Source organism: Aedes aegypti, chromosome 2 (genome assembly GCF_002204515.2).
Source record: "Aedes aegypti strain LVP_AGWG chromosome 2, AaegL5.0 Primary Assembly, whole genome shotgun sequence".
In the NCBI taxonomy this organism is placed as follows: Eukaryota; Metazoa; Arthropoda; class Insecta; order Diptera; family Culicidae; genus Aedes; species Aedes aegypti.
In genome coordinates, this window is record NC_035108.1 from 325115324 (window position 1) to 325131061 (window position 15738).

At 34.8% G+C, this 15738-nt stretch overlaps 1 protein-coding gene across 1 annotated transcript; it reads right to left on the reverse strand.

The window, feature by feature from the left end:
* Positions 1-998: 998 nt before the first annotated feature.
* On the reverse strand, positions 999-2805 carry LOC110676761. The gene is made up of 4 exons (XM_021845871.1): positions 1880-2805; positions 1726-1830; positions 1255-1665; positions 999-1196 (listed from the first exon to the last, which is right to left on the reverse strand). Exons 1-4 carry the CDS (start codon positions 2091-2093, stop codon positions 1081-1083), a joined length of 846 nt encoding a protein of 281 aa, XP_021701563.1. The 5' UTR covers positions 2094-2805; the 3' UTR covers positions 999-1080.
* Between the last annotated feature and the right edge of the window lie 12933 nt (positions 2806-15738).

The following is a 15738-nucleotide window of genomic DNA, read 5'->3' on the forward strand; positions in this document are numbered from 1 at the left end:
GATTGAATGAATTACGGAACATTTATAGGGCATTGCATACCTCTAGGCGTTTAACGCTATATGGAAATTTCTGACTTAGATTACAAAAATGGTCCCAGTTTGTAAAAATAGTTTTCTCTAAGAGATTTGAGACCGAATTCATGTTCTACTATAACTAGGCTATCATGGGTAATTGACGAACTCATTATGACTTTATCAAATAGTGGGCGTAGAACAGATTGTTTGCAAGCGTTGCAAAAATGCTAAAATCTTGTAAATTTTTAATATTTGCATAAAAATCCTCAAATGCACTTGCTTCCATCGAAAATAGCTTTGACATGAAGTGTCATATTAAAACTCTTAACTTTTGCATTCGTTTTTCTTAACCAATTTACAGAAACTTCGTTATTTCGTTTAGTATGTTGGGGGTCTCGCACTATCAAAGTTACCCGCATTATCAAAGTTACCCCGTTTTACGGTACCTTTTGTACTACCGAGGGACCAAATGCAGTACTAGAAGTGGTACCCAATCTGAGCCCGAATGGGACCCCGAGCAAAGAAGAATAACAAAATGATAACTAATTCAGTTATCTGGTTATCATTTATTTTGATAACATAATTTGTTATCATTTTGCCTGAGTTAAGAGCCAACATAACAGAAATGATAACAAATAATAGCATGGTAAATATCAAAATGATAACTAATTTCGTTATCACTGAGTTCAAAATGATAACATATTCAGCTATTCATAAAAAGCTTTCCAATAACATATTTTGTTATCATCTTGTTTTTTATACATATTGAAGATAACAGAAAATTTTATGCTTCTTTGATAACAAAATCAGTTATCAGTTTGAAATATTATGCACCTAATGATAACAAGATATTCGTGATAATTTTTAATAATGAAAATCATTTGATTGATTTAGAAGATTTATTTTTTTTATTTTCAAAATCATGAATACGTAGACGCAAATATTTGTCTAACTCATAATGTCTAATGACAAAGTAACAGGTAACAAAAAAATTCAAACAGTCAAGAGCTACACGTTAAAAATTAATGATTAAAAATCGCATCCGCAAATTCGCTGAATCTTGTCTCACTTACGCGTCGAATTCGCGATTACTCGTGTCATCAGCGAGATTCCTGCTTTGGTATGAACTTGGGCAGTATTGGCATCATCCTTCAAGAATACTCGACGGCGATACAGACAAGCTGAGAATAAAAATTAATATTAGATATTAAACTCTAACGATGATCACAATTTACTAACAGATCAGAAAATCGACCCTATCTTTTTCGAGGGGACGCTTTGTTGCTCTTTCGGCATCCTCAGCGGCTCTGATGACGTTGGTTGATTCTGGGAGTTCCGTATGGTCGCTGGCGTTTGAAGGCTTTGATTTTGAACGGCCCGAAGGATTATTAGACCGACGCCCGGTAACTGAACGACCGGTTAAACCCTCCGGCCATAGTCTCATCATGAGAAACTTCATGAATAGATAATCCGTGTCAGCTTCTATTGAAATCAAACGGATGGTCTCAGCGTCCAGAAAATCGCCTTTCACATCTTTGAAAGGAACTTCGGGCTGTGGCAACAGCTTCGATGTCAAGGCTTCCTGAAGCTTTGCGTTGCGTCCAAGCAGTTCCGCATTTTGTTTGAGAAGCTTTTCCTTGGTAGCAGGATCTACAAGAAATCACCATTAAGCATTAAGATAGCAATTTTGCACAAATATTACAAATCTACCTAGAGAATCTTGACGTACTGCTTCTTTATCCATCGTTGCCGTAAGTAGAGACTCATACAAATTCTTGTATTTTTTAGCCTCTTCTGCCATCCCACACGAACATTCTAAAAATAGTCATTTAGTTTTTGTATAAATTTTTACACAAATTATTACCAATTGTATTGCTGCTTTTCGCGATAGGTTCCGATGGTTCTTCCAAATTTACTCCAATTCCGCTGTTTGTTGTTGCATTCTGATCACCGACATTCCAATCCTCGAGCAACTCATCGATGGTTATTCTCCGGCGATATGTTCTAAGCAGCGGCTTCGAAACAGGTTGCGCGGCGATGGATTCGCATGGTGAATCATCATCGGTATCTGAGCCCATATATTTTTCGAAATCTCTATCCTTATTGACTACTAAGTCAGGTCCAGAATCATCGTCCTGCACGTCAATGTCGGATTGAAATTTCACTTTTTTGCTTGCTGTTGTGCTCTTTACGTCAGATTCCTGGAAAAGAACAACAAATCAGGTTAGGTTTCACTCTCCACCGAGTCAATAACAACAGTTCATCGTTAGGTTATGGTCAACAATGATCAGGATGTTTTACCTGCAATTCCGGAAGTTTTTCAACCAGGAATCCAATGTTTTTTGCAGTCGCACTTCGGAGCACACGTTTCTTGGCAGCAGTCACTCGTTTTCGACCCATTTTTGTTATTTTTTTCCGAATCAGCGTTAAATTTTCACGTGAGGAGGTACAAAACAAAACGTACTTTTGATCGCGGTTTAGAATTTCACTTGAACGGATGGTATTAGTGATGCTCATTTCACCCCCGGATGGTCGATTATTTATGTATTCATTGTGAAATTAAATATGAAGTAAAATAATTACAGAATGAAATTCAGTTGAAATAAAGCTTATTTTGACATATAGAAAATTATTGGATGATTTTCTAATGCTTTTAAGAAAGTTCTTCAAATATCTATGCATTGAAATAGGCCAATGAAAAAAAAAAAAGAGCAATCCAGTTATTGAATATTGTATTTGTTATAAAAAAAACTACAGTTAACTCTCCATAACTCAATACTCGATACTATCGAGTTAGGGAGGTATCGAGTTACATAACACAAAACCAGTGCAACTGCGATCCAAGGGACCCTCGAGGTAGCCATTAAAACCCGTGTTGACTATGGTTCTCTAACTCGATATCGAGATACCAAATATCGATTAAGGGAGAGTTGACTGTAAATATGCATTTTGCAGAACACTTAACGCTTTAAGGTGATTTGTTGCATGAATTTGAGCAAAAATCGATTGATGCTACGGAAAGAACATCACTAGACACCATCGGAATAAAAATCAGGAGTAATTTTGAAATAGGTCGTATAAATTTTGCCAGGTGATAACACAGATATGTTTTCTACTTTTATTGTACTACTGTAGTTCTGTTAGTGTTTTCAGTACATTGTTGAATAATTATTATGTAAAATAGTTGAATTTAGTGTTGGTATTCGATAATTGATAAACCAATCATATAAAAGACCAGTCGACTTTGTGAAAAGTTATTCGATGAGCAGTATTTAGGGGTACTCAACATTTTCAATCATTCGATTCATGCAATTAAACTCGATATTCAGATAATTTCCTTTTGCTGCAGTATAGAAAATACGTTGAATATGTATTCGGAAGTGGGGCGTTGCATGATCCATCAGGTAAACTATACTGCCCATAACTGCATAACAGTCACATTCGACATTTTTGACAAATTGGAGTTAATACCATGGAGAGTCATCGAATGATAAATACTTTCAATCAACCTAATAAAATCTGTGAGATTGTTCTAGAAAATTCGAAAACAATACCAAGTTGTTTTGTCACGTTGTTAATTATAACCGCAAAATAGTCACATGGAGATTACAAATGAGCTTTGTAATGTAATAGTAATGAAATTTTTATCAGAATTATTTTCTGACTATTCCTCTAGTATGCGATATGAGTTGTACAAAATAACAGCCTCAATTAAGCACTTTTGAGTTCCTAGCAATTTATTGAAATTTTAGTTTCCTCCCATACTGCAATAAAATGCACACTTGGTATTTCATTTCCTCAATGCCTACTTTTGTCGAATGTTACAAATATGCAGTTATGAGCAGTATACAGCGCACTCATTTCGATATTATGTTTACTGTACAGAAACAGTAGCGGATGTCAACGATCGGAAAATTGGAAAAAGTTTAGTGCTAAATTCACAATACATTAATTGAAGAAAGAATATATCTTTTTTTATTCTAAACAAATTCAAACCTGTTTTTTTTTTATTAGTTACAAGGATAATAAAACATGTTACTGAAAAATTACAGAATTTCACATCAGTAAAAACTTAAATAACGAAATGTTGTGATGTTTAAAAAATTAAAATTGTCGAAATTAAGCAACACTATTAATAATTTTGTGAATATTAATAAATCATTGCCCAAAACATGCTCAAATCGATTTTAGATTCTTCTTTCCGGCGTTACGTCCCCACTGGGACCGAGCCTGCATCTCAGATTAGTGTTCTAATGAGCACTTCCACAGTTATTAACTGAGAGCTTACTATGCCAATGACCATTTTTGCATGTGTATATCGTGTGGCAGGTACGAAGATACTCTATGCCCTGGGAAGTCGAGAAAATTTCCAACCCGAAAAGATCCTCGACCGGTGGGATTCGAACCCACGACCCTCAGCTTGGTCTTGCTGAATAACTGCGCGTTTATTGCTACGGCTATCTGGGCCCGATTTTAGATAGCAAAGACAAATTTTTCTTCATTCCGTTTGCTCTGCTTGCTCACAAAAAGAAGGCGTTTATTGTATATTCGCAGAGCTACGTACCAAACGGCGAATGCCATCAAAGAATTCAAACAATATGTCTATCATGTAGTCCATTAAAAGTCTATCAACATATAATGAACGAATTTGATTTACCTATTGTAGGTAATTTTATATAAGCATTTATAATTGCGCTTCATATACCTTGCCAGGATAAAGTTTTGACGCTTCACACATAGAGTAAACTTTTTTCGAAAATGCATTTAACCTTTTTTTCCCATATTGTTGACAGTTTTCAGAATTCGTCATTCAACAAGCAAGAAATCATATTGATTGATTTGAATGCTTAGAAATAGGAATTGAAAATGTGGCGAACAACATTCACATCGATTTTTCTCATAATTAATTTGAGGATTGTCCCTTTTGAATTGTTACTCAAGAAATGTGCTTTTCGCTTCGGAAGTCCAACTGGCGACGTTAAAAATCAAGTCAGCTTAAATTTTTGTTTACCTTTCTCGTTGACCAACTACGTAAAGGTTCAATAGGGTAACGACTGTTTATTTCGTTCTTAAACGCTAACAGTTGGCACCAGAGGCAAAAAGTACAGGTAACAACCTTTCGAACATTCAGTTTCTTTCACTGGCCGCCGAGCGACGACACTGTTGTTTGTATTCCTCCCACTGATCGCGCTACGCTGGATTCTCAAATTTTTCAAACTTTCAACACAAGCGCATGGAAGAATGGTAGTCGGAAAACTGTCAAAACGTATGGAAAATAATGAAAATCGTAAATTGCTTGCAATTAGGAAACTGGATCAAAAAAGTATGGATTAGATATCAAGTGTAAAGTAAATACATAACTATTTGTGTTTAGTTCATCTTCCGTGGTGATTCATTTGCTTTCGTTTTTACTACCACTGAAAAAGAGTCATGTATTGCCTTTTCAGTTTTGAATATCGCCCTATTTAAATGAAACCGATTTTAATTCTGTTAACGATTTTAATTCTGTTAACGATCACATTGTGCTCTGCGAGAAAAATTCAGCTAAACAAAAATAAAGTCGACTTAATTTCATACGTTGCGTTTCTATCACGGGAAAAACCTCCGCGCGTTACCGCCACCGCTGAATTTGAATATAAAACGAGTGCCGCAATATTTTGTCCTTGTTCAGATAATTGTTCCGTGGATTTTTCTTGCAGAGCGCAATATTTTTAACAAGAAAAAAGAACGATTGGCAAAATAAATGAACATCACTAATGCTGTTGTTTACGAGACCTGTCAAACATTGCGATACCAGGTACCAGCGTTTAAAGTCATAATATCCTAATATACATGGTAATAATTTTAAATCTTCAGTGTTGTTTTGCAGTAATGTGGCATGATATTTGTCGGAATATCAAAGAATTACTACGATTTTTTTTAATATTGATCAGTCATAACAAACGAATATTGAGTTGCAATCAAATGTATCCATTCACAATTCAATGGATAGCAATATTTTTGTGATAATAGGCCATTGTCATTTTTTTCGCTTGACGTTGAAAATTTAGACAAAAGTGTGATCTAAACTTCAACTATATTAAGTCAGTGAAAAATAATAGTTATGGATACTAGAAGAAATAAAAGGCACTACTATATTGCAGAAGAATTCTTTCTCACCAAATATGGACATACGGTAAATTGATTTTGTTGATGTTTATTTATATTACTTCAAAGGTAGTTATTATTTTCACAGAGGAAAAAACGATCCGTGGTGAACAACTCACAATGTGATGTAAAAACCACTGATTACGCGCAGACAGTGCAACCAACGACAAATTATTCCAGACCAGAATGTGAATCGGCTGATCGTGATGCAGATCTAAGAGAACCATCAACACCAAGTCAGATTGAAGTCTGTGCAATTGATTCTGTGTTCCAGGAAGACATCAACGCTTCAATTCAATCTGACGGTAGTTCAGAAACATACATCGAAGATTCCTACTCCAGATCGGAAACAGATTTTCTAAATGAGCAGGTTCAAAATTGCTGGTTCGAGTTTGAAGAGATGGTATGATAAAAATGGTTACACTGTATCGTTGATTATGAGAACTACTTGTGCGCATGGAGGAGTAATACAGTCAACTCTCTAAAACTCCACATAAAAGCGACCATCGAGTTCAGTGAAGAAAATCAGTGCAAGCGCATCAGGTGTCTTTCGCAGAAAAACATTATTAAAATATAGTACAGCTAGGGCTCTATTTTATAAGTGTCGACTAAAAAAACACTGAAATATATTTGCTTACTTTGATCGACAGTGATTTCAGACGAGTCACATGAATCTACACAATTTATAAAATAGACCCTCTGCCTTACTCGATATTTCGTATCTCGTGGTACAGGTTTGTTTTCATGACTAACTCGATGGTCCCTTGGATCGCAGTTGCACTCAATAGTCCCTTCAATAATAAGTTATGGAGAGTTTTCTGTATCTTTAAAATAATCACCAAATAAAAGCTAAGATTCTACTCTTTTATTTGATGTTAACATAAAAATTATTAGTCGGGGGAAATTTTTCCATACAAACTTACCCAAAAAATCGGTATTTCTCTATAATTTGTTCCATTAAAAATGTTTTAGACCCCCCATAGATAACTTTCGTTTTAGCATCATATGAAACAAGAGCTCGTAGGCTTCAATTTTTTATATGTTTTAAAGATACTTATTTTAAATTATAGTTTTATTTTACAGGCACCGTGTAGTGCAACCCCATACAAATAGACATAACAGTTAGAACAATTTTGAGTTTAAAACAAAGTACGGCGAACATTAACGTTCAATGCTGAAAATACTGATTTTCGCCTTACAGAAACTAGGTGGTGATAGTGCGCAAATGACAAACTTGAACAATACGAGAGCCACGAGGGAGCATATGACTAACAAATATTCGAATTGAGCGCCATTTAGGTATTTAATAAATCCGAGTGTTATGCCTGTTTGTAAGTGGTGGAACTGCTGGACCATTGAAGTAGCCATGAAAACTATTTTTATATTTAGTTCTAAGAGCTCGATATCGAGACACGGAATATTGAGAGTTGAATTTCGAATTTCATTAATTTTTCGGTTCTTTGACCTTATGTCAAGTTTGTGGATTTAAGTTAACTGTTTATATCATTTTCCCATATTCATTTTTTTATAAGGAAGTAAAACAGTGAAGTTCTATTTATTATCAACGATACAGTACTTAATTATGGATTGTAATAGAGTATTTTAATAAAATTTTAGGAAGTACCCGATACAAATGAGAAAATAAAATTCGACTCCGATGTGACACTAGGAGACGCGCATTTGATGATCCTCAATTATTATATAAGACATCGGCTTACTCAAAGTGCATTAGTAGATTTGCTCCGAATGCTTAATGTATTGGCAGGATATAAACTACTACCTGAAAGTTTTGAAACATTTGTGGCAAACTTTCCTAATCAGTACAAGCACTCTCGGGTATATTACTGTGTAGAATGCCAGTCAAGAGTTGGAGAAATTGTTCCTGATGAAAATGAAGTTTGTGCCATACCGGATTGCGGAAGTACAAAATTTGACTTTTTTATGATTATTCCTATTGAGCAACAAATAAGAGACACCATTGTAAAATATCAGAAAGACATTCTAGACTACGAAGAAACGGTTAAAATTGAAGCGGTCTGTGACATAAGTCAAGGAAAAATCGTTAAACAAATCTCTGAAAAAATCCCTGAAAAGTTGATAACACTATCGGTTAACACTGACGGAGCCGCAGCATACCGCCGGAGCACTAATAAGCCTTGCTACCCAATATTTGTTACGATCAATAACCTTCCTCCTCGGATTCGATTCGATAAAAACAATCTATTACTAGCTGCAGTGTGGCTGAGTAAAGGCGAACCTAACATACCTTTATTCTTCAAAGATTTTTGTGAAGAAATCATCAAATTGGGGGAAGGCATCTCTATTGGACCTGTGAAGTATAAAGTTGTCGTCGTTCAAAACTGTTTGGACTCCGTAGCAAGGCCCAAATTACAGAACTCAACCCAGTTCAACGGAAAGTTTGGTTGCTCTTTGTGTTTGCACGAAGGAAAAATTATGCTCGGTAATCAGGTGCGCTATCCTTTGGAGAAACCTCGAAGCAGAAATCACACTGATACAAGGCGTGATATGATAGAAGCGCACCATGCAGGACATTCTATAAATGGAATCAAAGGCCTTTCAGTGTTTCTGTCAATACCTTATTTTGATGTTGTTTCAGGTAAGATTTGAAAATTATTAATGAACTGCATTCAAAATTTTAACTTTTGTTCGTTTTTTATGTAGGATTCCCACCCGATTACATGCATGCGGTGTTGCTTGGTGTTGTAAGACAAATGTGGGAACTGTTTACAGCGTCAACAAATCATTCTAAGCCATACTACAAAAGCTGAAAGATGTCGAACAACGTATGCTGCGCATTCGAGTACCTAGCGTATTTTCTAGGTATCCGGGCAAAATAGAAGATATTAAGAAAAACAAGGCAAGCGATTGGGAGAATATGTTGTTTCATTATTTTTATCCGTGTATGGTCGGCGTTTTACCACAAAAATATTTGAAAAACTTCATGTTACTTTCTGATTGTATTTTTCAACTACTAGACATCAATCTGACGCAAACAAGAATTGATGAAGTCGAAAAGCAGGTAAACCGGTTTGTTCGTGATTTTCAAAAATTATTCGGAGAAGAAAATATGCTTTTTAATATACATTTATTGACACATTTGACTGAATGCGCTAGGAATTTCGGAGTATTATGGAACTCCTCACTTTATCCATATGAAAACGGAAACGGCATGATTTTAGGGTTTAGAACAGGTAATAATCATCCTGTCATACAAATCACGAATAAATATATTTTTTAACAGAATTTGCCAAAACAAATCATTATTCGTAAACACTAAGCTCAAAGCATGACATAATTATCTGTGGCATACGAAACCAACTATCCAGCCGAAGTTTGATCAGAGAATACGTTTCGAGTTACAAGATAATTTGATTATTGACGAAGGTATTAGTGAGAGTGAGTTCAGTTATCATGCTAAATTTACATTTGAAAATGTTCAATATTGTACCAGAAAAGCTTGTGAAAAACTTGGATACGACGATTCTTTCATTAAGATTGATGGGCAATTTTTTCGTATAGAAAATATTTTGACTGATAAAAATGACAAGATTTATATTGTAGCACTGAAACTAATAACTTCTACTATCAATTTTAATACATATTCCTATGTTGAAAGTGGTCAAATGTACCTCAAAGAGGTAAAAAAAGATATTAGAATTTGCGTCAGCACTGGTACCCAAACTTGTAATAGTACTACGAATTATATTTCTGTATGTAAACCAAACACACAAGTAAACTAAACTGGAAATAAACATAAATTCGATTCGTTGTTCACTAGACTCAATACAAACTGTAGCTTGAATTGGTTTAAATAATATCAATACACATTTTCCTCCGATTTTCAACACTGATAATTAAATTAGTTATCATTGAATTATCGATGATTTTGAAATGTGATAACTCAATAACAAAATGATAACAATGATAACATGGTGTGTTATCAACTTGAATTCATTGGGTTATCAGCCTTTGCTCGGGCGGACCTCCCGAGCAAAGCTGAATAGCAAAATGATAACAAATCTTGTTACCTGGTTATCATCAGTTGATAACTAATTTTGTTATCAGCTTGGCTGAATTAACAGCCAACATAACAAAAATGAGAACTCAAATTTGTTTGTCGAATAACAAAGTAATAGTAAACTATGTTATCATTGAGATCAACTTGATAACTCAATTTGCATCATCATATAATTTTGAAATTTATGGTCATAAATCAGGGAACAATTTTGTGAGATGAGTGTTTTGGATTAAACTAACGCTCCAAATAATTTTACAGATTTTTTTATGACGTAAGGGGCCGTCCATAAATGACGTAGCATTTTTTCACTGATTTTTTACACCCCCCTCCCCCCTCGTAGCATTTCGTCACAAATGCTGATACCCCCCCCCCCCCTTTGGAAAATACGTAGCATTTCAAGCAACCCCCCCCCCTTACAATTTTTTTATTTGTTTTCCTTAGCAATTGGGTTAAAACAAAAAAAAAATGGAATTCAAAAGTTCAATACAGATTTTGCTATTAATTACTGACTGAAACGTAAGGAAAATCTAACGAATAAATGTTTGATTTGCAGTAGCGCTCAAAAGTAATTTGAAAAACAGTTTTAAATGAACTTTCCTATTTGAGTTGTTGGCTAAATTGTATTACTTTTGCTGTTATTACCATGAACAATTAGTTTACAACTGAAAATATAGAAAAAAGGAAAAATCTTTGATTGGATTGATGGAGCTAACAGTAACGAGTTGGGGTACAATAGATTTTCTATTATGTTGAAAAGAAATTTAGTTATATTAGAGGATTGTTTTTTAATTATTCGTTGTTAGAAAACAGATTTCAATGAAAATGATCAAGATAAGATATATTTGATTTGAAATTGATATTCGTCATTATTATCCAAATTCAAATCCATTTATCAATCAGGTTCCAGATGTAGAAAAGATTACACTTGTAATATTTGGAATGTTCAGAAAATCTAAGCTATTATTGTACAAGTTATTCAACTTTATTGATATTTCAGCTTAACTTCATTATCGTTCTTCATACTGAAATCTTACACAACCTATAAAAATACTAAAAATAATCTTTCTTCAAATTACCGAGTTATTAAGAAAATTGAATGATAGAACAATTTCGATAACACTTGAATCTGTTGTCCAGGCTTTTCATCAAGTTTTATTCAGGCTATTTCATCAAGAGCATTGATATATCAAAACAAATCGATGAGTTGATTGGGTGCAGATCTTCTGCATTCTTGAGAGCATAATTCACGGAATGAATATCTTGTTTGAATGTAATATTTGCCAAAACGAACTAACAGAATATATGAATAAAACTTAAACAATGTTTTCCAAGTCGTTAAAGCGTTGATTTTTAATTAATTTATTTATCTTTTAATTTAATTATTTATAAATTAATTTATTATTACATGAATATATTGCACTACAGAAAATCTAAAATTTTGTTACAATTTTTTAAATCTTGTCATATGAATGTTTTGAAACTGAATCATCATTTTATAACCCAACTTTTTAAGTCAAACAATGAAAAAAGAAGTTTGATAAAAAAAATTGTGTGTAATTTTTTTCAGCGCCTCTTATTTTAGCGGCGTGATCCAAAATGCTACGTCCACTAGCTAGGACCCCTCCCTCCCCCTCGTCACACATCGTCACAAATTCGTGAAGCCCCCTCCCCCCTACGTCATTTATGGACGACCCCTAAAGTCAACTTTGTTTAATAGCACACGCTTTATAAAAATGTTATACAAAAGATGTCTGATAACATATTTTGTTATCAACCTGTTATCAAAAATGTCTGTAACGGATACAATGATAACAAATTTTGTTATCATTCGGTTATCATGATAACAGCGATAATAAAAGTTGTTATCAATTTGCTATCATCCAGTTATCCGACTTTGCTCGGGCTGCTCGCACCCTATCCGTTCATAGCAAACGCTAGAACCAGAAACGGACAAGAAACCGTTTCCCTATGCTTCCTTTCCTTACGCCTGATAGGGTAACTGGGGGTAAAACGCGCCCTCTAAGGAAGGAAGCATTTTTAGCTATGAAGAACATTATTATAAGCCGTTTTTTATTCATTATTTCATAGACAAACATGTTTTCTATCGAATAGTAGAAACTGCCATCCATTTTTTTTTTCTGGAGTTAATAAATCAATTTTTACAAAATGCTTGCTTATCTGCATTTTTATTTTTTGCGGGGTAAAACGCGCCACCTGATCTCGGCGTTAGTCGTTCGCGCGCACGCATGCGCAATCATGCTTGCAAATACGTTGCATATATTAGGGCGTTTGATCAGATGTTATTGTTCGATTATAGTATACATGCTGATTCTAAAAATGTGCATTTGTAAGGTTCAAATTGGCACGTAACTACAGCGTGCCATTACGTTTGCTGGAATTTGAATTCAAACGGCTGTTTTGGTGTTATGAAATAGGTGTGGCCGTTTTGCCCCACGAGTTGATTAAAGTTTAAGTCCTTCAATACGCTTTTTAAGGTTGAATTCAACACTTTTTTCGCATGCGATACAAACTATGGGAGTGCACAAGTCGATTCTCGGTGATTGTTTCAAAAGTTTTGTTGTTTATCGGCCTGAAAAATGGCCTAGAAAATAACACAAAATTACAAAAAAAACAGCAAAAAACGTTTTTTCGAGTTTTTTATGATTTTTGCCAGGAAAACACTTAAAAATATATGTAGAGAAGCATTTTAATACATTTTCCATTATCTCGGGTGAAAAACAGCGTCCCAAAGCACGTCGTTCGTTCAAAACAAGGGTGGCGCGTTTTACCCTAACGGCACATTTTACACCCAGTTCCCCTACACAGGCAGTCTGCTAACCAAACAGCAAACCTCTCTGCCATGCCTTCCCCCCAACCCACACACTCCCGCATGAACTGGCGTGGACGCAGTGGTATATACGAACTATCGTGGGAGCCAGTCTTAATGCATCATCAATTCCTAACCCTTTACCTCATTAGTCCGCATTCAGACGTGGCAGGCGCCATTGATCAATACACTGAGGGTGTCTGTAAGTCCCAAGCAGTTATTCAGTTCCTTTTGTAAGTGTAGCTGATCTGACGATACTGGAGTATCATCCACGGGCGGCCAATCTAGCTCAAGCTCAAGCTCAATTCACTACAAACATTTTTATTCGTCTTTATAATGGATAATGATTTACATTAAAACGGATAACATTTTGACTGACGATGTTTGTATCTAACAAATTATAAAATGTTTTGCATGAACTTTGAAGTTTCATGATACTATGGCAAACAGATTAATGCAAAAACAAATTTATTCCTACTTGCAGAAATTTCAAATAAACTTTTTTGGAAGGTTTATCTCTAAATATTGTGGTACAAAAATGGAAATACAGCAAAACAGTGCCGAAGATGCTTATGGTAAAATTCGTAATGTAAGATTTTACCAAATCCTTATCCTGGAGGATTTTTTTTGCATTACTTTGAAAATTTTTATGAGGAATTTCCGATGGACTTTAAAAAATCAGTTACCATACGTTTAATATCCAGCAATTTTTTTGGAGTATGAAAAGATTTTGTTTAACCTGGGTTTTTCCAACAAATTTTCGCTGAAGAATGCAAGAGACATTTCTATAATACTTTTCATAGATAATTCTAGTATTATCCGGAGATTTGAAGTAAAATTTACAGAAAAAAGGAAAATTCGGGGTGTATATTGGAAATATTTCTGAAGGAATTTTTATAAACTTCGCAAAAGAATTTGAAATATTTTTATTTGGGAAACTATATCCACATAAATTGCGAATCACCCCCTTTTGACATTTCTTGTTCACACTATAATCAAAGCAAGCTTTGCAATGAAGACATTTTGTTGTTTTTGGCGATTCAATGTCAGAATTTTTCAATCGTGTTCTCATGTAATCAAAATAGTTAAACTATTATAATCTTTTGACGTATTTTCAGCTTCGGAGGAGCAACTATTAGTAACCAGAGCTGCAAATTTTATCCTTAAACATCAAATCATGCAAACTGGAAGGCAAACGATAATCTCTTTTCAAAATTTGGATGAATACGACACAGATCCGAAAGATGTAGAGTGACTCCAGTCGAGTCATTTTGATCGATTCGACTTATAAAATAGACCCCTTATTGAAACCAAAAGGGATGCTCCGACAAATTAATGAGTCTTCTTCATTTGTCTCCCCATTCCAGAAAATCATTCAATTTTCAATGCGGCAAGCATCCCATATTTGTAAATTAATCAACCCCAGCCGAAAATAGTTCACCGTCCAGATAAATATAAAGATAGATACAGTGGGATTCCGTTTTTGGCATGCTCCGTTTTTGGCATGCTCCGATTTTGGCACCCCCCGATTTTGGCAACAAAATGGATCCGTTTTTGGCAACATTTTTCAATACCATTAAAATTTGTAATTTTTTGTAAATATTATCGTGTCTGTTGCTTTAGTCATGAGCAATTCTCGCTGAAACCAGGCCGCCATCGGCACCCATCGTTAGAATTCCAATTTTATGTCACTGATCGCTAGCTTTCGATAAAACTTAAGGGTGGTCCTTTTTGTTTTCTCAAATTGGTGGACCCCTCGTACGCCAGCTAGCTAAACAGTTTGCAAAAAAGCCCATTTTTTGATAAATCTTGGGTATTTCTTCACGTTATATGTCTCATATTTCCCTTGGAACACATACCAAACTTAATGGCATCGTATAGAGAAAGGATATAGCTTTCATTTGAAGTTAAAAAAAATCCGGCGGCCATTTTGAATTTGGCCGCCATCTTGAATTTTGTTAGAAAAATCGTTTTTTCACCATTAGCGCACCGCTCGTTTTGAATTCTGAGATCACCATCAGAAAGCTGAGGAAAAATTGCGTAAGATAGGCTACAGAAACTAGGTGTGCAATGGTATTTACCCTATGAAATGAACGATTTTCTAAAACATGTTCCACGATTTTGACGTATATGGCGAGTGCAATCAATGCAAACATCATTTTTGGTACAACAAAGATACAAGTTTTCAATAGTTGGTGTATTTTTCGAGTCAGATGAAGAATAGGAGTATTATTTTGAGTGAAAAAATCTGGCGGCCATCTTGGATTTTGACGCCATCTTGATTTTGACTAGTAGAATGAGTTTTCACCTTGATAACACTCAACATGTTGAATTTTAATGCCACCGTTACACTTACTATTCTTCTTGTTCTTCTTTTTCCTGACGTTACGTCCCTACTGGAACAGAGCCAGCCCCTAAGCTTCAAAAATAAATTAACAAGTAGAATTTTTTAACGCTTATTTGCCACCTGAATGATTGTTCTGCATATCTGCGAGATGAAAAATAGCATTAATTCTTTCATTTATTTGGTCTAAAACCATTGATAGAAATGAACAATCTGTTGAACAGCTAAAATAAGATAAGAAATAAAGAATCTGTTTGTTTTTTAACGGAGATCTTTAATTAATTAAACATGAAGAGCGCTGAGCTGGTAAAAAATCATTCTACTGCTAAAAACTAAGATGGCGTCGAAATCCAAGATGGCCACCAG

What these genes read in the sequence shown, in the direction of transcription:
- LOC110676761 (XM_021845871.1), bottom strand. Translation starts at nt 2,093, where the DNA reads ATGGGCTCAGATACCGATGATGATTCACCATGCGAATCCATCGCCGCG. An exon ending in GAAAAGCAGCAATACAATTG is followed by an intron (nt 1,831 to 1,879) that starts GTAATAATTTGT and finishes GACTATTTTTAG; the next exon opens with AATGTTCGTGTGGGATGGCA. An exon ending in TAGGGTCGATTTTCTGATCT is followed by an intron (nt 1,197 to 1,254) that starts GTTAGTAAATTG and finishes TTTTATTCTCAG; the next exon opens with CTTGTCTGTATCGCCGTCGA.